The 22,607-nt window shown below is 36.8% G+C and overlaps 2 protein-coding genes across 2 annotated transcripts; both read left to right on the top strand.

The window, feature by feature from the left end:
* The first annotated feature begins 1,223 nt into the window (after positions 1 to 1,223).
* LOC117904573 (protein EXECUTER 2, chloroplastic) lies at positions 1,224 to 13,786 on the top strand. Its single transcript, XM_034817249.1, has 11 exons — positions 1,224 to 1,628; positions 2,446 to 2,562; positions 2,655 to 2,720; positions 7,970 to 8,076; positions 8,157 to 8,238; positions 9,739 to 10,437; positions 10,961 to 11,087; positions 11,176 to 11,345; positions 11,494 to 11,568; positions 13,082 to 13,174; positions 13,294 to 13,786. Exons 1-11 carry the CDS (start codon positions 1,296 to 1,298, stop codon positions 13,393 to 13,395), a joined length of 1,971 nt encoding a protein of 656 aa, XP_034673140.1. The 5' UTR covers positions 1,224 to 1,295; the 3' UTR covers positions 13,396 to 13,786.
* Positions 13,787 to 16,379: 2,593 nt separating this feature from the next.
* Positions 16,380 to 21,903, top strand: LOC117905051 (CASP-like protein 4A3). The gene is made up of 3 exons (XM_034817924.1): positions 16,380 to 17,059; positions 19,846 to 19,981; positions 21,329 to 21,903. The coding sequence occupies exons 1-3, from the start codon at positions 16,446 to 16,448 to the stop codon at positions 21,521 to 21,523; spliced, it is 945 nt and encodes a 314-aa protein (XP_034673815.1). The 5' UTR covers positions 16,380 to 16,445; the 3' UTR covers positions 21,524 to 21,903.
* Positions 21,904 to 22,607: the final 704 nt, after the last annotated feature.

The raw sequence follows: 22,607 nt of genomic DNA, 5'->3' as shown, positions 1-22,607 counted from the left end.
GCTAATGGAGTTCGGATTATTGCTGCTTTCATTTCCCCTGTCCCCTTATAATTGTTTAAAGTTTACAGCCATGTATCTCATGAACATGAACCCTATAAAGACAGTTCCATAAATATGAAGCATGTTTTGGTATAGAAGTCAGAGAAATATATATGATATCTCACACCATCGCTCAGGGCGATGGCGGTTCATTTGGTATGTACAGATGCGTTTAAAAGGCCTTAGAAGTCGTGAGGGTCTGAAGTGAGAGCCAATGGGCGAGAATGTGGGCTTAAATTATCGTATTTGGTTCTTGCAGAAAGGTGACAGAAACTACTTCCAAAGGGGGACCTTCAGGCAGGTATACATTTAAACCAATCTTTTTGCCTGATTGAAAATCATCCCATTTTGTGTGTTGATGCAGAAGTGAGGCATCCTTGGAACAATGGCATGTGGTTTAAAGAGAAGAAGAGAAGGTGGAAGTGGGACCTGGAGTTCGCGGTGGTTGTCATTTTAATCATGTTTTGTCCACTCCTTTGATACTGTAGATGATTCTATCAAGTGCGTTTGTACTTTGTTTGCACTTTGAAGCCAAGCTTTCTCCACTTGGATGATATTACTATTTTACTAACGTCAGAGTTTTTATATATAAATATCAAGATATTATTTGTGGTGTACCGTGTTAAAATTGGCCTCCACGTTGAATTTTACTAACTTTTCATTTTCACAACACGTGTACTGCGCTGCGCTTGGTCTCCAAGGGCTTACGGGTCACAAGGGCCAGCACATGACTTTATAGCTTTTAAAAATATTAGTTATAATAATTTCACCACCCTTTAAATACAAAGCCAATAATTTCATGGATTAATATTTTTAGGGTTAATTGAAATGTTTATCCTGTAGACTCGTATATTCATCTTTCTTTATTATTTTCCATTTTGATTTTAATTATGAATTGAGAATAATTATTTTTCAAATTTAATTTTATTATAAATATGAAAAAATCAATATATCATTAAAATTAACTGAAAATTTATATATTTTTAAAATTATTTAATTTCATTTAATAAGTGAATACATAATAATTTTTTTTTTAATTTTTTAAAAACCAAATATTATTTTAGTGAAGGATTTGAGCATTAACACTTTTTTTTTTTGCCTATCTCAGATTTTTCAAAACCAAACGTAACATTAATATATATGCCACTTTCATCTTTTATCAAGGCGCAAGTGTCACAGTGGTTGAATTATCCGGCGATTCTATCCATATATCAAAAGACGATAAAAGGAGGAGGAGAAAGAGAGAGGAGAGAGAGATGGCGCTGACAAATGCCTGGGGCATGGGGCACATAGCCTCCATGACTCAGTTCAGGCCTTCCAAGTCCTGTTCTGATGTCCTGTTATCTTCTAAGAGATCTTCGAATCTCAAGCTCGGCTTCTTCTTTGGTTGGGGTCTGGGTTGTTCTGTGTACCACAAGCCGGCGGATTTCAGGCCCCGCAAGAGTCCCAATCTGTGTTGCCGTTGCAGCAACAACCCCACCATTGCGAATAACGGGAATAGCAGCTCTTCTTCTGGATGGGATTGGAATCAATGGAGTCGGCATTTCTCTGAAATTGAGCAGGCTGAGAGCTTTGCTTCTGTTCTCAAGGTACCTTTTCTTTTCAATCCCTGTCTCTCTCTTTTTGTGAATCACTGATTCTGCGAAGTGGCTTCTTGATTGCGTGTGCCCAATTGCTGAATTCGCTGAAGTCTTGTGAGTATTTGAGGGTTATATATTGTTTCTTAACACACCCATTTCATGTTTCTCTCTTTATCTTTGGCTAAGTTACTTGTCATTCTTAATTTTTAAGTGGGTTCTTCTTTAATTGTGCCTAATTGCTGAATTTGATCGGATTCATCTTAGTATTTGAAAATTTGAACTGTTTCTATGATCGAACGGGTTGTTATCCTGATTGGGCTCTGAATACAGTGTAGCCGACTGCTGAATTTGGCTGAGTTTTTTTTTTTTTTTTTTTTTTGGCTTAATTATTTGAGACCCAGGGAACATTGAATCTTTACTCTTTTTTTTTAGCATAAAAAACAATTATTCGGTTTGGTTTTTGTTGGCTTGCCATCTTTTGAAAGCCAAAATAACTGACAAGATTGGATTCAATATTGTTTTTTTTTTTTTTTTTTGAATTACAAATTTTATTATGTGGCTCCATTGATGACTTATGTTAATGTTGGAGAATGTCACATGATGAGCCACAAAGAGCTGGTCAATTGATTGATTGATCTATTATTATTATTTTTTTAAATTTAATGATGAATTCCTGTATAATGAGTCACAATAATAGATTGAACTTAACTAAGATCCAGGTAGTTGAGATCTATCCCTGTTTCTTAGAGCTGGGTAAATGTTCCAATTTCAAACATGTATTAGTGACGGGCATGATTTTGTTTTCACTGGAGTCTATGCTTTACAGTTTCAACTAGAGGATGCAATTGAAAGGGAAGACTTTGAGGAAGCTGCCAAGTTGAAAATGGCCATTGCAGAGGCTATGTCAATGGATAGCGTTACTGAAATCATGTCTCAGTTGAAGGTTGGATTTGTATTTGGATCACTATTAGTAAGTATAGAACTGAATTTAGAACATTTTTGACTCTTGAGACATTTTTCATTTTTAACATGCAGAATGCAATAGATGAAGAGCGCTACCATGATGCTTCAAAGTTGTGTAGACATACAGCTAGTGGACTGGTAACTTTCTTAGCTACAATTGGTCAGTTATCTTTGAATCTTTGATTACCATGGATAAAAAGGGCAATAAGCTTTTCTTCAATGTTAGAATTAGTTACTAGTAAAAGAATATAGATTTCGTTACATGCAAAAGATTTCTTGTTAGCTGTAGCCAACAGATGGGGTTCTTTTTGTACTTATGCTTGGAGATAGGCAAATATTTTGACATCATCTTTCTTTTTTTCTTTTTTCCTTTTTTCCTTTTTTTTTGCATGTTTATGCCTAATTTACAATGAACCTATTTTGAGGCTATTTGTAAGACTTGAAGACATTTCATATTCACAAAAATCATAAAGTTAAGCAAGCAGAAGATTTCAGACTAGTGTTATCAAAGGCGATCTCCTGGGTTGCTTAGGCCACTAGGCCAGGTGGGGCAAATAAAAGCCACCTCTTAAAGGCCTAGGCAAGGCGGCTTAAAAGAGGCAACGCTTAGGCGATTGCCTTGGGATAAGGTGCAAGGCATAGAGGTGGTTGCTATCAACCATGAGTTAAGATTAAACATACTTAGATTGTAATTTAATTCGATCTAATATTAGATTAAATAAAGTATAAGATGAAATATTATGTTATTAATCATAGTGATAATGAAATAGAGGGCTATCAATCTAGTCTTGATGAAAGTGATAATAATTTTAATGTAGTGATGACTATGATGATGATGCCCAAAACTTTTCTAGGATATTTATTCTTTTATTTTGTTTTTTAGATGTCTGTAAAATTAGAATATGCATTTTGGATAGGATGAATTTCTCTAAACAATATGATGTTTCTTATGATGTGGGGTATAACATTTAATACTTTATTACTATTTTTTTAATTTTATAAGACACTATGAGGAGTGTAAAATTAATAGTATTGATTGTTGAAGACAACGCTTGTATTGATTAAGTATCGAATAGGCAAAAATATGTGTATATTTTTTATTGCCTTACTGTACTCATGTTATCGCCTTTTGCCTTAGGCTAAAAAGAGTCCTATCACCTTGACATCACCTTTTTCTTTTGACAACATTGTTCTAGACCTTTGTTAACTAGGAATGACCCGTGGATACTTTCTTGGATCAGCATGGAAAAAACCATGGCTTGCCTTAAAGTTTCATATTAACTGAAAGGTAAGAAGGAAGTAGAAGAAGATACTTCATTGTTTGAAATATCATCAGATGCTAGGAAAAAGTTCAGGAATTAGTGAGTCAAGACAAAACATGCTATCAATCATATGCAGAAACAAATTTATCTTCTGATGGATAGAATTGTGAAAATATGGATAGAAGAGTTCATTACTTACAAGGTATATTGCAAGCTAAGTCTTGGTAGGTTGTCTAAATATTGCAGGATCATATGCCAGTAGTCTTTGGAATTTTTCACTCCATGTGATGGCAAAGTTACAGTTCTTTGCAGACACAGATGAAAACTGAGATATGTTTTTAATTAAGAGAGAGAGAGGATACAATGAAAGACGGGAAATTCTTCGAAACAGAATGAAACTAACAAAGCAAGCTAATTCCCATTTTATTTACACCCTGTCTAAAGGTCAAATATTTTTTTTTATCAGAAAAAAAAAATGTATTCAATGTGATAATAAGCACATGAGAAGGATGAAGAATCCTCCCCAAAAATACAAAGACAAATAAAAAAATATATGACTGAACTCCTCTTCTATACTAAGGAGACCTCTGCATTGGAATACTAGATGTGAATATACAAATAAAGCATCTCATCACTTCATAGGGTTTATCTCATCTCCATCCAATAGAGACCTAATCAATGCTCCTCTCGTTGCTATCCATACCTTTTTGTTCTACACAATGAGTTCCAATTGAGCTAAACAGCATCGACAAGAGTGCCTTTGAAAGTAATGGTACAGGTTGCATAAAAAGGTGAATAGAAATGAATTAGGTCTAAGTGAGTTTCTGAAGTCCTTCACTTGTCCTAAAAAATCCTACCTTTTTGTTTTCACCACACATTTCAAATCAAGGTGAAGCAAGCTGTTTGCCAAAGGACTTTGCCTCTTTGGTACTCCCTAAACCCCTATAAGAGATAGTCAATAGGTCACATATACTACTTAGGGAAACCTAATCCAAATCAGCAAGATTGAATAATCTGTGTCATAGCCCCAAAATTAGCAGATAATGTAGAAAAAGATGATCAACCATCTTTGCATTCTCTATGCAAAAAATGCAATAGTCAGTGCTAAAGGTTTTGTAAGATCTTTCAACTATAACATGTCATTGGTGTTTACTTTCTTATGCGTCACTAGCCATGCAAAGACCTTAAACTAATATGGAGCTTTAGATTTCTGAAGAAATTTAGCTGAAGAGACAGGAGCTGGATTTGGTAGATCAGATAAGGCTAAGGGGAAAAAAGACTTTACTGAAGATAAGCCTGAAAAAGATAAAGGCTACTTGTTGCTATAGAATACTCCTCCAATCATATACGCTGGCTTTCTGGAAGACCTGCTGGCCTGTTGTTGGGGGGGAAGTGATGCAGGTCTTTGAGGAGCTCCACTCGCAGAATATGATCTTTCGAAGCCATAATGCAACCTTCTTAGTGCTGATCCCGAAGAAAGAGGGGGCTAGTGATGTGCAGGATTATAGACCAATCAGTCTAGTGGGGAGTCTTTATAAAATTATTGCTAAAGTTCTAGCAAATAGATTGAAAGGAGTAATGGGAAAATTGGTTTCGAATAGTCAGAATGCTTTTGTAGAAGGGAGGCAGATTTTGGACGCTGTTTTGGTGGCTAATGAGGCGATAGACTCGAGGAAGAGAAGTGTTGGGACAGGCTTAGTGTGCAAATTGGACATTGAGAAGGCTTATGACCACGTAAACTGGAGGTTCCTCATGTCAGTCTTGGAGAAGATGGGTTTTGGTCTAAAATGGCGTAAATGGATTTTTTGTTGCATATCGACTGTGAGAATGGCAGTGTTAGTAAATGGTACTCCCACAGATTTCTTCTCAACGTTTAGGGGTCTAAGGCAAGGTGATCCACTCTCACCTTATTTGTTTGTGCTGATCATGGAAGCGCTCAGTAGATTAATTTCAAGAGCTGAAGAGAATGGTTTTATTAGGGGCTTCAAGGCATCGGGAAGACGGGGAGAAGGGGTGTCAGTCTCCCACCTATTGTTTGCTGATGATACTCTCCTTTTTTGTGAGGATGATAGGGATCAGCTGATTTTTTGGAAGTGGGTTGTTATCTGCTTTGAAGTAGTTTCAGGTCTAAAAATTAATTTGCAGAAAAGCGAAATTATTCCAATTGGGGGAGTGGAAGAGGTGGATAGAGCTGCTGCAGTTTTCGGGTGTAAAGTGGGGAATCTCCCTACGAATTATCTAGGCTTACCTCTTGGAGCATCCCACAAGTCGTGTAGAGTTTGGGATGGGGTAGAAGAAAGATTCAAGAGAAAGTTGGCTATGTGGAAAAAACAATACCTCTCTAAGGGAGGTCGTCTTACCCTCATAAAGAGCACACTCTCAAATCTCCCTATCTACTTCATGTCTCTTTTTGTTATCCCAAGGAAGGTGAGACTCAGATTGGAAAAAATTCAAAGGGAGTTCTTGTGGGGAGATATGGAGGAAAGAAGGAAGATCCATTTGGTGAGGTGGGAGGTTATTTGTAAAGATAAGAGGCATGGAGGGTTGGGGTTAAGGTACTTGAAGGATTTCAATCATGCTTTGCTCGGAAAATGGCTATGGAGATTTCCTATAGAAAGGGAGAGTTTTTGGAGAAGAGTCATTGTTGGTAAATTTGGGGAGGTACAAGGTGGGTGGACCACTAGAGAGGTGAGAGAGTCTTATGGGACGGGCCTTTGGAAAGACATTAGGAAGGGTTGGGAGGATTTCTTTCTCAGAACTAGGATTCATATTGGAAATGGGAGACGAACCAGATTCTGGTGGGACATGTGGGTAGGAGATTCTAAGCTAAAGGATCTCTTCCCTTTGCTGTTTAGAATTGCAGCTAATGATTCTGCAATAGTGGTTGATCTGTGGGGAAGACAAGAAGGTGGAGGTGGGGGTTGGGAGGTGCACTTTAGAAGACCCTTTCAAGATTGGGAGTTAGAGGAGGTGAACCGCTTTTTGGGTTACATTTCTGCAGTAAGGGTGCAAGAAGGGGAGGATTTTCTGGTTTGGAAAATTGAGAGAAAAGGAACGTTTAAGGTAAATTCTTATTATAGGTCTTTGAAGGAAGACAATAGCCCTTTATTTCCAGAAAAGGAGGTTTGGGGTTCGTATGCCCCTTTAAGAACTTGTTTTTTTGCTTGGGAAGCAGTTTGGGGTAAAATTTCCACTATAGATATGCTAATGAGAAGGGGTTGGTCTATGGCTAATAGATGCAACCTGTGCAAAGAAAATGAGGAAACGGCGAACCACATCCTAATTCATTGTGGTAAGACAAGGGATCTTTGGAACTTATTGTTTTCTTCATTTGGGGTGGTGTGGGTGCTCCCGGATTTGGTGAGAAATTTGCTTCTTGAGTGGAAAATGAAAGGCATGGGGAAGAAAAGGAGTGTAGTTTGGAAAATGGCGCCTATTTGTCTGTTTTGGTGTATCTGGGGAGAGCGAAATCGAAGAACCTTCCTAGAGGAAGAGATGACAAATACGAGCTTGAGGAAACTTTTTCTTCGGTCCCTGCTTGAATGGTCTCAACAATTTGTGGACTTGGACTTGGACTATCTCTCTTTTCGGATTTTGTTGAGTGATAGGGTTGGTATTTAGCTAATCCTTATTAGACTTTATTTTTCTCTTGTTGCCTTGTTTTGGGCCTTCTTTGTATACAGCCTGTGTACTTAGGGAGCGCCCCCTGTTTTCTGGCGTTTTTTAATCTAATGGTTCTCTTTGTCTATCAAAAAAAAAGAATACTCCTCCAATCAAAGACGAGCAGGCTGCTTTAAGGGGGGTGCTACTGGGCCTGTAAATTTGGATCCAGTTTAATGATATTGTTCTCATTTACGAATTTTGAAACCTCAGTTTCACGAATCTTTGTTTGTGAAATGGATTGTTTGAAAGATGGTAGCAATTACTCTTGACGTGAAACCATTTTCCTAGTTCTCTGCCTTCTCAGCTGTTTTTTTGCATCTCTGAGTTCCTAAATAAGTGGATCATGTTTCACATTCATGCATGTTACTTAAGATGAACTTAATGTGACTTATTATTAGCTCAGTTTGATTATTATACTCATGGCATCCTCATGGAAAGCCTTTTTAACCCATTGATTTGCAGGTTGGGTGGTGGGTAGGCTGCTCTGCTGATTCTGATGATCCCTTCGGCAGATTAGTTCATATAACACCTGGAGTGGGAAGATTTGTTGGCAGGAGTTACAGTCCTAGGTAAAAAAAAAAAAAACAACTTCTGGTATCAATTGATTCCTGATATCCTGAGGAGCCTTACTGACTATTTTTTATTGCAGACAACTGGTTACTGCATCTGCAGGAACTCCACTGTTTGAAATTTTTGTGGTCAAAGATTCTGATGATAAGTACATTATGCAGGTGAAATTCAAATACCTTTTTTTATATCACAAATCATTTTTTTTTATTTAGTCAAGGTTGATACTTATGTTCAGTGATGACCAAGCTGCCTGCCTAACTCAGCTGCTACTGAGTTTGGCTAGACTCAGTTATCACAGATGCAGAGTCAGGATACTTTAACTGTTTGACTGACTTTTGTTTAGGAAAACCATTTTTTTAATTCAAAATATGCACACATATCTGCAACAAGGATGTGTATTAAGTCTTCATTCATACATTATTTCTTGTAGTTGCACTTTTCAAATTTTGGTAAATCTAGAGTATCCATTTGGTAGATCCAAATGTATGTTCGAATTCTCAATAATCAATGGCAAAAGGGATACCATAAATCTTATTTATGCAAAACTTCTCTATGGAATTTTCTCTGGAAGTTCCATTTATGATTGAAGGTGAAAACATTTTTTTGATTGTTCCACGATATGGTCCGCTCAAGAAAGGATCATATATTTTAGGCAAAGACTGGTATAGTGGTATGTAAAATGTTCTGCAGATCTGGAAAGTTTTTTAGGACTTGAAAGGACTGAATCTTCAGGCACCATTAATATAATACTAAACTAATGTTACCTGCATAGCTGGTTTTGATTTGAGACTTTGTTGAGTTGGTAGCATAGAATGGCCGTCAAGGTCCAAGCATCAAAAGTGCCAGTCCAGCCTTAGATTGATGTGAATATAACCGTTCAAGATCGTTCCAAACCCTTTTGGTGACAATGCCGTCTTAGAAGTGCAATGAGTATTATTATAATTATTTTTAAGTGTCCCCATCTAATTGGGGTTTCTAACTTTGATGTCCAAAGCAAAACAAACTTCTAGTTGGTTCTAACTCTGTACCAGGTTGTGGAGAGACCTGGTTAGCTTACATCCTGAAATTTTCAAGCAATTCTTTAGCACATAAAAATGACCTGTCTTAACATGTTCATCACTGGCCTGGTTTGAAATCTAGTTGGGTCTTGAAATTTAATGTTACCCTGGTCTGCCCCTTTGGGAGTTGGGTTCATGCCTTATGTGAAACTAGGCTGGATTTATCAGCACATTACTGGACCTGCTAGTCATTTAGTTTTCTTTAAGCCAAAGAATTTCATTGAACATCCTATTTTCCATTTCATAAGCTTGGACACGCAAAAAGATTTGGTTGTTTGTCAGAAAAAGCTTGATCATTTCTTTACTTTCCTTTTATTTTGTCTAATTATTTCTTAATTAAAGAGAGTTCTATTTTCCAACTTCTGTGTATTGCTCTTAGGTTTAAACTGTTGCATTGTCTCAGACCACACATGCAACAGATTGTCCAACAGTGAATACTCTATAGAGATGCTGAACTTTTCTTTTAATAATTATCTGGGCTGGGGTTTGCCCCATCTCCTTGCATCTCTTATGTGGAAAGTCTTGTTTTCTAGGGTCTTTCAAGGTTTCCAAATTCTTTATGCTGTTTATGCAAATTGCAGCTGATATTCTATCCTTTGACAGGTAGTATATTTGCAGCGAGCCAAGGGAAGTACAGTGAACCCTACAAGTTTGACATCCAGGCCCACAAAAGGCTCATCCTCTTCTGAAACTGAGACTGCATCTGTAGTAGACATTCAGGGGAATGAAGGTAAGACAGAGAAAAGAGAGGAGAAGGGCATAAGTATTGAGGGGGCAACTGAGGAAGGGATAAAAAGCGTGATAAATTTTCTCAAAGATAAAATTCCAGAATTGAAAGTCAAAGTCATGAAAATTAATGTTCCTGATGAAGTGATAGAGGATGGTGATTCTGTGAAGCAGTTCATGCAAGAAGATGATGAGAAGACACAATCTAGTGAGGATTCTGAAGATGAAGCTGATGACTTGGACAAGATTCAGCCAGATGAGGTTGCTCTGGGAGGAGGTAGTAACACAGCAGAAGATGGCCAGAATTTGGATATGAAGCTTTTTATTGGTGGGGTTTTGCATAATAAAGAGGATACATCTTCTAAGGATGATTACGTGCGTCAACCAGCTGAAATTAGAGACATGGAAAGAGATTCTTTTGTGCTACATGTTCCTGTGAGAAGTCAAGATCATGATATTGGAGAAAATAAGGTGTCCAAGGTCAAAGTGGCAGCAATAGCAGCTCAGGGCATTTCTGAACTCATGCCTTCTGAAGTGGCTAAAGCATTTTGGAGTGCTGATAAAGTTTCTCCAAAGGTAAGATAGAGATCTGACTCATTGAATATGGAAAATGAGATCTGGAGCTTTTGCGTGATCAGACTCCTATATATTTGCTTGCTGTTAGTGTTATCAATGAGCTTCTTGTGATGAGCATAAGGGGGATTACTTTGAGCTTAACAGACTTAATTTTGATTTTTTGATTTTTTTTTTGGGAAAACACCTCCCTTGTGCTTTTTTCTTTGAGTGATTTTATGATCAAAATAGGTATTATTCTACTTTCGACTGGTGTCCATGACAAAACATACTAAGGTTTTGATTATCTATTTCAACGTCAATGTTGGTCTAGCTGCTAATGGAAGGAATCGCTAATACTTCTTGGAATTATCATTTTTTTTTTTGTCGAGGTAAATTTTCATATTTTGGAAGAGGTTGATATTGAAACAAAGAATTTTGAGAATTTTATCAAAAGTTGAGTCCTTGGTCATGTGGGCTTCTTTACTTTTCTACTGCACTGGTATGCTTCTTGACAAAAAATTAATCAATACCTTTTTTGTCTTAGGTTTCTAGAGATGTACGTGAAATTGTCAAACTCGCTGTTAGTCAGGCACAGAAGCGGAATAGACTATCTGAGCATACAAGTTTTAGTCGGATTACCACTTCCAAAGGCAGCTTAGATCCATTTGATGGTGAGCTTGTTTCCCTTTCTTTTCTTTCTAATTTTCAATTCAAGTAATGAAGTCTCTTTGAAAATAAGATTTTATGGTTGAAGTATAGGCCTCTATGTCGGTGCATTTGGCCCTTATGGAACTGAGGTGGTACAACTAAGGTGTAAATTTGGCAACTGGAATGGAGGGGATGACAATGATAAGTCTTCAGATGTTGAGTTCTTTGAATATGTCGAGGCAGTGAAGCTAACAGGAGATCTTAATGTTCCTGCTGGGCAGGTTTATATCTTTATAATTTTTTTAGTTACACCATTCTGTTTATTATCTGCAATTATGTTTATTTCTTATGCATATAAATGGTATTTTTTCAATTAATTCAGCTTTTCTTGTTAGAAAATTCTAATTCATGTATGTTTTGATTCCTTAGGTGACCTTTCGTGCTAAAATTGGGAAAGGGAGTCGTATCCCCAATCGTGGAATGTATCCAGATGAGTTGGGCGTGGTAATTATGCCAGATACATTTGTGTGTGTGTGTGTGTGTGTCACATGTGCTCACGTGTAGTGCATCTCTCTCTCTCTCTCATACTAAGCACAAGAGGTATTTTCACCTCTAATTCGAAACCATCAGTAATCAACAAATATCAACTTTTCTAAACCTTTAATCTTGAATGGCTCTTAGGCTGTTTGGTTGGTAGTTGGTACTAAAGAATTGAGGATCCTTGGAAAGGTTTTAGAAGACTCTTGCCAGTGCTTCTCATGGCATACTAAGAAAATTTATACTACACTTGGACGGAATTTTAGACTTGTAACAAATGAAGGAAAATATTAACCTTTATCCGTGGGAAGTTATTTATAGGGGACTAGATACACATGCCTCATTCATCTTGTTTTGTGCATTAACCAATCTTAATAGCATACTAGCATTTACTGTCATCTTGCTTTATTATTTACAAATAGTAACAGCATACTAGCATTAGCCATCATATGCCTCGTTGAACAATGCTATACAAACCTCCGTAGGACAGTACTATTTTTCCTTTCTTAACCAGTGGACCTCATTTGCATTTCAAACATTGATAGCCTTTTACATGGAACTAGAAAACATATGTTCATTATAGTTTAATGTAGGTGTTATATTCATCTTATCCCTACAAAATGACATAGCTGAGTTGATGTGACCATTCTGTATTTATTTATTTATTTTTTTTCTTAATTTTTCATGTCCCAGTCTACAATTATATCTTTGTGCAACATCATGTGTTCCATATCTGTACTTGATTCACTTTGAAATAATGGTAACTGACCCACTTTGAAATAAATATGTAATAGATATATCATCTTAAGAAAATGTTGGGAGAAATTGATGATGAAAAAGGAATACATGCTTTCCTCTGTCAGACCCTCCTGTTGGTTATGTCTGTAGTTAAAGCTATCAATTTTACCCAAGAGTGTAATCTGCCTCATGTGCAACCTCCTCTTGCTTGCACATGGATTCATAAATGAGGGAAATAAAAGCGCAGTAAGGTTCAAACTCATGGCCTCTCGCGAGCAAGGCTTTGATACCAAGTTAAGTTTATGGATTGACTCAAAAGCTTAACTATTTGCTAATAAACTCACAATGTATATCAAAGGCTAAAAGCCTTAGCACCTGTATCCAACAGTCAGCGTGTTGGGTTCATATCCTTAAAATACCCATACTCATGATGTGTCCAATACAGGTAGTTCATGCTTTTTGAGTTCCAATTAACATGAATAAAAATGAATTTTCTTTTATGACTGGTTGCTTATTAGTTTTTGGAAATCAATAAATTAGACACTTGTTTATTTCTATGCTCTTGTTTCATTGCTTAATACACTCCTCTTCCAATATTTTTTCTTGTGCATTCAATTGAAATGAATGTTTATTTCAAAGTGGAAACGTGAATATTCATTACCTCTCCTTATTGGGTGCTTCCAAATCAGCTGCCTTGGATTTTCTGAACATGAGAACTTATTACAGAAGCTCTTTCATCCAGGTTGCAAGTTACAGCGGTCAAGGAAGAATAGCTGAATTTGGATTCCGCAATCCCCAATGGGTTGATGGTGAACTTCTCCAACTCAGTGGCAAGGTAATGAAACTATCTGGGATATTTGCTTAGATTCTATATAATACTATCTTTAGTTGTAAGTTACAAATTGAATTTTAGTTGCATTCAATTTGTTACCTGTGTAAAATATGTTCATTCAGGGCATGGGACCATATGTCCGAGGCGCAGATCTTGGTTTCCTTTATGTTGTTCCTGAGCAAAGTTTCCTTGTGCTGTTCAACCGTTTGAAACTACCCGAATGAGCCATGACCTATAATCTGTTTAACCTGACACCCCTTTGATTAGGCCGGACTTGGGAGTCTTTAGAGGCTGAGAAGAGAGGTTTTTTATATGGTGTTTTGAGGGAAGAAGGCAGTTTATCCTCACTACGAAGTTATCACTTTGTATGTATCATTATATGCCTTTATGGGAACCTTTCCCTTTTCCCTTTTCCCCACTTATTTGCTGAGATGTATATCAGTTTTGCTTCCTGACCAAGTATAGAGTGACTAGTGGTAATATAATGCTGTTTAAGGGTCATTTGCCGTGTGGTTGTAAGGTATTCCTTAGCTTCTTTGTTTACATTTTTTCTGTAATATTTGATGAGCCTGTTTCCACTTTTATTTTTTATACAAACTGAATTGCGTGCATGAACTCAACCCAGCAATCATGAATGGAAGATGCCCATATTGATGGTGTGTACTTTAAAGCATCAGAGGGTTTGCAATTTTATGAACAAATCATTGAACACATCATAAAAGATCATAGATATCACTGGACTGTTATACACTTGACAGCTGAAAGAATGAAATCCCAAAAGACGGAAAGCAAAATTTCTTATGGCTTTGTAAAAGCAGAAACCAAACTCTATTTGGGGTTTCTTTTTGTTATTCAAGGTGATAAAAGCCCATGATGTTGGAGAGAGAAAAGGCTTTGAGGTTTTTTACGTAGTGTTTGAGGAAAGAAGGCAGTTTTACCCTACTACCAAGCCATCTCTTTGTATGTATCATTATATGCCTTTGTAGGAACCTTTTCCCTTTTTCCTTTTTTCCCACTTATTTGCTGAGGTTTATTATCATTTTGCTTTGTGAACAAGCATAGAGTGACTAGTGATAAGTTGGTAATATAATGTTGTTTTAAGGGTTATTTGCCGAGTGGTTTTAGGGTATTCCTTGGCTTCATTCTTTCCATCTTTTGTAATGGGTGATGAGCCTGTTTCCACTTTCTGTATAAACTGAACTGAGAGCATAGACTCAGAATTTTGGCTCAAATTGCCCTATACCAAACAAGATATGGGTTTTCGGCATGTTTTAAAAAAAAACTATCGGTTTATTTATTTATTTTTAAATTAATTTGAAACCGTATTTTGAAAATGCAGTTTCTATACGAATGACAAATGATAGTTTGAAAATGAGGATTTTAAATTTGCATGAAAGCCATAGTTTCAAGATGCGGTTCTAAATATCTTTCTTTATTTTTAATTTTTTTTAAAAGCTAAAGAGCATTTTGAACACTTGTTTGGGAGGAGGGTCAAAATGTATATTTTAATAATCTATATATTAAGATCAAAGAAAAACCAATTGATTGTTGGTAAGTTTGTCAATGAGTTAAAGTCAATTGATTGGAAGCTGTCCATGTTGATGGTGTACTCCAAAGCATCAGAAGATTTGTAATCATATGAACAAATGATTGAATACAACATAAAAGCTCATAGATTTCAGTGGGCGGTTATACACTTTGAAAAGCTTAAAGAATGAAATTCCACAAGACAGAAATCAAAATCCCTTATGGCTTTGTAAAAGCAGAAACCAAACTCACTGAGGTTTCTTTTTGTTATTGGAGGTGGTAAAAGCCCATGATTTTGGAGAATGATGAGTGTCTGATGCCTTTAGGGCTTCTTTTTCTTTAAGCTGTACTTTCTTGGAACCCATAGGGGTGGTGGTAATGGTAATTAATGAAGGAAATCACTAATGTGGGTAGTGAGCAAGGAAGGTGTCCAATATTTGATTGGGTTGTATAGCTTTTATTGGTTCTTTCTTCTTTCTTTTGGTATATTCTCATGGACCTGGTGGGGGTGGTTGTGAGTCTTGTGACTTTGTGAAAGGCATCAATCATGTGGGCAATGGGCCCAACCCCCCCATTTCTTGATTGCTTCCTTAGCTGTGTTGTTTTTATGTGTATGAATGTTATCCATCCACACTTTTTAGTGCAGGAAGAATTTTGTTTGGCTGAAGAAAAGAAAAAGTTGGAGGAATCTGTCTTTATTTCACAAAGGAAAGCCTACCCTCAAAGAAACCCAAAAGCGCTTTATGTAAATGGAGTCCTCCTTTGATATTCTTATCTCTCTCTTCCTCTCCCCATGCAGCTTCCCACTGTCCCACATACCCAAATGCCATTCTTCTTTTCCAGCCTGCCAAATGCAATAATTAATTAAATGACCAATATCATTCATAAACTGTGGTTCCTTGCTCAATTCTAGAACCTTCCTCTTCTTATACATATAGTTAAAAAGTTTTCTCTGTCTCATGTTCCCATTGACCTAATGTATAATTGAATAATATTTTTCGGGATTTGGGATGGGATCGTGTTTATATTAACATGGTCGTTTTCAAATTCTTTTCTACAGGAATGTTTATTCCATATTTATAATAGTTTAAAATAAAAAGTTTATTAAAAAATTATCTTCAAAAATAAAAAGTTTATTCAAAATACATTTAAGTAATTTTTAAAATTTTTAAAATGATTTTTGAAAATTTCTAAACAAATTTTAATGAAAAAAAAAAACTTAAAAACTTCATAAACACTTTTTACTCTAATCCAATCAAAAGTACTCTCTTCCATGACCACCTCCTAACAGGCTTATACAATAGAGATCTTAAACGACATCGTTTTGAAATTGGCAAACTTAACCATAACGCTTTTGTTATGTCTTTTGTGAAGAATCTCGGTGTCTTCACTGCCTTTAGTGAGGGGGGGAGATTCTGTGTAAAGGTGAGCACACCAGTTTGGTGGGTGGATGAATAGGACATAGCCACGTCATCAAAATTCTAACAAATCGAATTCTTTCTACTATGTGGCAAATCGCTATTGGGTTGGCTTTTGTGACTACGGTATGGAGGAGGCTTTTATGCCGGATAGAATACACAGCCCTTTTCATAATAATATAAAAACCTTTTGCCACGTGGCAGTAGCCTTATATACTTATGTAATGTAAGGGACACAAAATTTAAAGTAGAAAACTTCGCTTTCATTCTTTTCCGAGTCTTCAAACAGAGCTTTTTCTCTCATTAAAATCCGTGAAATTGGAAGGAAAATGGAAAGCCGAGAAAACTACTCAATGAAATCAGTTTCCGAGAAATCGTTTTCCGACTCACGGTCTCAGTCTCTGATGGAGTCCCCTCACTCTCCCCTTCGATCAGAGTCTCCTTTCCGGTCAGACGAACCAGAACCGCCGGAGTGCTCGCCGGTGAACTCACCGGAAAAGCATCAGTCCAACTCCATGGTGCCGGTCGAGAAGTGTTCTCCGCACTCGCCCCACCGATCTTCCCTTCAAGGGTTGCCAGGGCAGCATAATCCGACGGCTTTGCCTCGGGAGCATGCCAAGTCGCCCCTATCATCAGTGGTGACGTTTAACCGCGCTGTAAGGGATGAGATGCCGGCGGTGGTGACCAAAGTCGATCCCAGTGGTGGCCGGGACGGTTTCACCGGAGGCGGAGGAAGGGTAGAGGACGGCGGTAGGGAGCGGCGACCGCCGGGCGCAGTGACGTCGATAGTTCGGAGATCCAGAAGAGAGGATACGGTGAAGAGAGCTGAGCTAGGGTTTAGGGTTTGTGAGGTGGTGTTTTGCTTGATTTCCTTTTCGGTCATGGCTGCAGACAAGACCCAGGGTTGGAGTGGTGATTCTTTTGATCGCTACAAGGAGTACAGGTTTCACTCTCTACTGATTCTGTGTGGTTTATTTCAAGGTCCAATCAAATGCTCAAATGTGTTCTATTATGTGTTTTTCCCGTTAAGTATAATTGAACTATTGAATTTTTGGAAAAGCCCAAAAGATGTTGCTTTGAACCGGCTTGTAAAACTTTTTCATCCCCTTTGATTTGCTGCAGTGGGATTCAACTTTAAATCTATTTCATTTTAATTTTACAGGTGATATATTTTTAGTGCGTAACTTTGGAATCAAACCTAGACAATAAAAACAAATCTGGGCGGATGTTTTGTTTATACTTAAATGTAAAATTATCCTAGATAAGCAATCAGTCCTGCCAATTTTAAATGATTTATGTCTAAAGCATCTATCCACAGTTGTAATTTAGTAACACTCTGCCCTTAATGAATTGCATCATCATAGGACCTCTTCTAGTACCAGACTTGTGAATCTAGTCAATTCATCCATGATTAGGCTAAATAAGGGACTTAAGTTAACTATGATACAAGCCCATTGTGGCTTCACTTTTCATCTTTCTGCAGCTGTTGTGGATTCACAGTATTTATCCTTTATCAGGTCCGTGTATGTAATTGATACCCGTTTCTTTTGCAAAATGCACCCTGTTATTGTTGTGAGATCACTATTTTTCTGAATTCATTATATGTTTTGCAACTTTGAATATCTCATTCTTATATTCAGTTAATAGAAAATTTTGCTGGCATACAGTAGTTATTTTTGATAACTAATGCACTACTCGTTCAATCTGGATGCTCCATCATGCCCATACATTTCTAGGGATCCAATTGAAATATTATTCTGTTTTGGAGCTTTTCTCATCTTCAACCATAGGTGACCTGATTCTTCAGGGAAAAATGTTTTCCCTTTTACCCTGCTCTCACCATAGCTATGAAATTGTTCTAACCATGGTACATAGGGATTTTATTTTTTATTTTATTTTTTATTTTTTACTTTTTTATGATAGGTAACCATGGCACATGATATTGATAGTAGGTCTTTCACCATCTTAATTTTCCCACTTCACATGCACTCTCTTTATCTTCAATTTTAACTCACGCTGTTTAGTTACCAATTTCCTAAAACTTTGCTATTAGGATATGGGCCCACAATGTATGTCATGCTCTAACACTCCTTTAACATATGGCCCCATACCCATCAGGTGCAGCACAAACGACAATAGCTGCAGTGATCAAAGATAATTAGACAAGTAAGTAGATAAGGGGAAGACTTGAACTAGAGACCTCCAATTAACCAAAGCTCTAATACCAAGTTTAGTTACCAATTTTCTTAAAATTTTAAGTTGACTTGAACTCGAGATCTCTAATAAATTAGAGTTCTAATACCATGTTGAGTTACCAATTTTTTTAAAAGTTTAAGCTGTTAGGATTTGGCCCCATAATATATATTAATTTTGGGCTTGTTAATCATTTCCAACTCTTTTTCACACTTATCCCTTTCAGAACCTTATTCCTTTTTATTTTCTTTCCAGGTTTTTGTTGACATGAAATTTTGTAGTACCATTTGTTTAAACTTCATGATTCCATATATTTTCAAAAAAATACATTTTTTTATGATATTTAGGAGAAAGTACATTCTTTTATGTTTATTCATTTATGTGCAAACATCTTATGGTTTTGACAAGGTGCTCATTTAAGCAAACAAATTAACTGGATACATTACTGTAGATATCCCTTCCACTGGTGTCAACAGTTCTAATTATCGGCTTGATAGGTCCATTATTTGATTAAATAGGCCTCATTTCAGCCTTGTTTGGATTGGCTCCTTGGAAGCTAAAAGTCATTTCTTTCAAGCTTGATAAAAGCTTTTATACATGTCTAGGTGATTTCAATCAAAGTATTTTTTAATCTAAAAAGAGTTAAACTTTAACATGGAAATAAGGATAATGTTGTTTCTCATAGAACTCCTTTTTTAACTTCCATGGTATCAAGATTGCCTTTTTAAATCATGGCTTAAGCTTCTAACTAGAGCCAAAAGCATAACACTATTACAAATGATGTCTTCTTCTCTTTTTGTTTCTTTTCCTTCCTGATAAGGAAAAATAAATGAGCAAAGATGCATTTTAGGAAGGACAACCTCCAAATGATTTTGCTATTGGATAAGGCATATTTCTGTATCAATTATATCCTTCCCTATTTTATAGCCTGGAACAATATCATGTCTATCTTAATCTCTAGTGGGTTTGTATAGATGATTGATTTGAACAACTATAGATTCCATTTTGGATAGTTGTGATATAATGGTTCATTCTCCTAATTCTACAAGAAGCTTCTAACTTTGAGAGTGTAAATTGCTGCTTTTGCATCTCCTTCAATCCAGATGTTCCTTTTATGCTGATATTTGGCAAAACCTTTTTGTGCCTGTAAGAAAATATAGCAAAAACTTCTTGCAATCTGGGGCACAATTTTTTGATCCAATCAATTTGCTCCTACCTAGTGTGGATGAGATTTTCTTTGGTCTCTCATGTGCACACCCTGCAAAACATAATTTTTATGAGTGGTGGTAATTATTCTTATCTTTAAATCAGCAGTACATTCTGTCTTGTTGCTTTTTCTGCTATGCTAGCATTGAAATTTTGACCAAAATAATCAACTGATATTGCTTCACTCAATCTCTATTATCTACTGAAGCATCACCAGCATCAGTTTGTGTGGAAATATATTCGTTCAAATACAAACATAGTGCATTTATCATTCTTTTTTTTCCCTTTCCTTGGAGAGATTTTGTGACATGATGGCTTTATTGATGGCAGGTATTGTTTATCTATGACGGTTATTGCATTTGTGTATTCGGGGTTCCAGGCATGTGATCTTGCATACCATTTAGTCACACAGAAACATATGTTCTCCAACCGCTCCCGTTATCATCTCAATTTCTTCATGGATCAGGTAAGTTATTAAATTTCCTATCTTTTTGCCATTTTGAATTTTGGTGATATGCATACCTAACATGCTTTGTTTTCTATATGTATGCAACTCTATTGTACGATAATTCAGCTTTATTAGTGAACTCGTTGGTTGTGTCTCCTTGTGGTTTAGGGTTCTATAGTGCCATCTCTAGTGAATGACAGAGCAGGCAACAAGGTTCACCAAAAGAACATGAATCACCTGACGGTTATTTGGTGAAAAGATTGGGTTTCATGCTTGTGCTCCACTTTACCCAGTTGGTACATCATGTCCACCGAATGGAAGTTAATCTTATGATTTTTTTTTTTTTTTTAAACCAGGACATCTGATTGAATCACACCATTTGAGTTGTTGACAACTGTTGCTCATGACTGCAAGTTTGCATTGTCTGATGCGTCAATTTGTCTGTTTGGGGTCTAGGAAAATGCATGGTCCAATGATAATTATCATGTTAGTGGCTCAAGTCTTGGTTGGTTTAGCTGATGAGCCAAGATAGAGCTTTCCTACATGGGTCCAAGCGGTTAGACTTTTAGAAATGCATACTGATAAAGTAACAGATTATATGTACAATTCTACACCCTTTGCATTTAATAAGCTTGTGTTCTACCGGAGGTGCTAAGATTAGCACGGACCAAGTATGGCCTTTTTGCCAAGTTTGGACAAATCATATTTGCACATTTCCCAGGCCTGGCCCAATATGGTGTCAGCATCTATCTTGCCAAGTTTGCCAACATAGAGCTTTCCTACATGGGTCCACGCGGTTAGACTTTTAGACATGCATACTGAGAAGTAACAGATTAGAGGCTGTACAATTCCACATCCTTTGCATTTAATAAGCATTATTCTACCAGAGGTGCCAAACTGAGAGTAGCCTTATTGCCAAGTTTGGATGTATTATGTATGCATATTCCCAAGGCCTGGCCCAATAAGGTGAACCCTAGGGCCGTGACCTTTCTAATTGGATGGCCCTGAAGACCACATGCTGACCAATTATCACCAGGACTGATAATAAAATGTGAACTGGACTGGACACCATTCTCAGGCTTTTCTTTAACATCAAGAGTCTGCCCCTTTGTTTTGTAATTAAGTTATTAACGCTAAGCATGCTAGAAAAGCTTTTAGTACACATTTTAAATTGCTATTGGTTCGGGGGCAGTGCAAAAGTTCCAGTAAACCCTTTTTTAAAGAACATCCAGTTAGCATCAGACTTGATCGAATAAATGTTGTGGGCCTGGCCTTTAAGGCTCAATATCTGGTAGTGTTTTGTATGAAATTCTAAAACTTGTTTACTAACCGGAAGTCCCTGTGCATTGTTGATTCAACTGGCAGGTTCTGGCGTATCTGCTTATGTCAGCATCATCATCGGCAGCCACCCGGGTTGATGACTGGCAATCAAACTGGGGGAAAGATGAGTTCACAGAGATGGCTAGTGCATCAATTGGGATGTCCTTCCTAGCCTTTGTTGCCTTTGCCTTCAGCTCCCTCATCTCCGGTTACAATCTCTGTAATCGCAACCCTGCTTGATCTTGAACCAGGTGATAAAATGGTGAAGTGAAGTAAACGGGTGTTCATGCAAATCAATTCTTATGTTGCGTACACTGTACAAAGACAAGATGATAGATTCAATAGCAAGCTTTTTTCTTCTTACAAAAGTTTTTAGATAGAAGAAAACGTTAGTTTCACAAAAATTAGATTATGATACCCAGCAACGATGCACCTTGTTTCCCATCTCATTGCCCTAAAATGATGCATTGGTGAGTTGGACCCTATGCCATTTTACGTTCCCTTCCTATGTAAAGCATGAAAAATAATTGATTTTCTAGCCATATACCCCAAGCCAAGGGTGGCGTTCGGTCTGAATTTATGTGAAATCTAAATAAATATTATTATAAAAGTGTCATTCAGACTTCAAATGAAAGGAATTTTTTTTATTTTTTTTATTTTTTTATTCTCTTACCATGACTGAATTTAACAGTCAGGGTGCCCAGTTCAAGGTTTTTATTTTTTTAAATTGTATACTATACGGAACTGACTATTGGTCTTTTAGTTATCGCCTTCATTGACTGTGTTCAACGAGTGCAGTCCCAAACTAACGAGTCTTTTTTTTTTTTTTTTTTTTTTTTTAAATGAGATTATTTATTTTATAGGTAGTGAATCATGGTGGTGGAGGATCCATGTGCACCCGTACTGACAACTTTTTGCCAGCTTTTAGACTTTGTTGGGATTGTTTGTCATTGGGACATGCAAAACTTGGTCCACCCCTAAATAATATATGAACTCTTCCCCATTTTTTATTTCTGTCAAATTCTTTCATTTCCTCCAAAAAGGAAAAAAAGAAAAATAAAATCCTTTACCTTTCCTTCTAACTCCTAACCAACATGCCCCATCGTTTCTCTCCAAGAGCGATCATAGAACTACATAAAATTTTTAGGAGTAAAATGCCCTGATTTTTCATTTTTGGACTATATTTTCTATCTTAATAGTCACTTTATTAACTTGTTTACCATTTCATTAATGATAGGCAGACCTAATATTTTTAAAAAAATATTAAATTGATCTAATTGGACCCACTCACATGGGTGATGTGTGAAGCAATGATAGGACCCAA

Source organism: Vitis riparia, chromosome 17 (assembly GCF_004353265.1).
Source record: "Vitis riparia cultivar Riparia Gloire de Montpellier isolate 1030 chromosome 17, EGFV_Vit.rip_1.0, whole genome shotgun sequence".
NCBI classification, from domain to species: domain Eukaryota; kingdom Viridiplantae; phylum Streptophyta; class Magnoliopsida; order Vitales; family Vitaceae; genus Vitis; species Vitis riparia.
This window is presented reverse-complemented; position numbering and strand designations above follow the sequence as displayed.

What these genes read in the sequence shown, in the direction of transcription:
- LOC117904573 (XM_034817249.1), top strand. Translation starts at nt 1,296, where the DNA reads ATGGCGCTGACAAATGCCTGGGGCATGGGGCACATAGCCTCCATGACT. An exon ending in CAGCTTAGATCCATTTGATG is followed by an intron (nt 11,088 to 11,175) that starts GTGAGCTTGTTT and finishes GTTGAAGTATAG; the next exon opens with GCCTCTATGTCGGTGCATTT. An exon ending in TTCTCCAACTCAGTGGCAAG is followed by an intron (nt 13,175 to 13,293) that starts GTAATGAAACTA and finishes ATGTTCATTCAG; the next exon opens with GGCATGGGACCATATGTCCG.
- LOC117905051 (XM_034817924.1), top strand. Translation starts at nt 16,446, where the DNA reads ATGGAAAGCCGAGAAAACTACTCAATGAAATCAGTTTCCGAGAAATCG. An exon ending in GATCGCTACAAGGAGTACAG is followed by an intron (nt 17,060 to 19,845) that starts GTTTCACTCTCT and finishes TATTGATGGCAG; the next exon opens with GTATTGTTTATCTATGACGG. An exon ending in TCAATTTCTTCATGGATCAG is followed by an intron (nt 19,982 to 21,328) that starts GTAAGTTATTAA and finishes TTCAACTGGCAG; the next exon opens with GTTCTGGCGTATCTGCTTAT.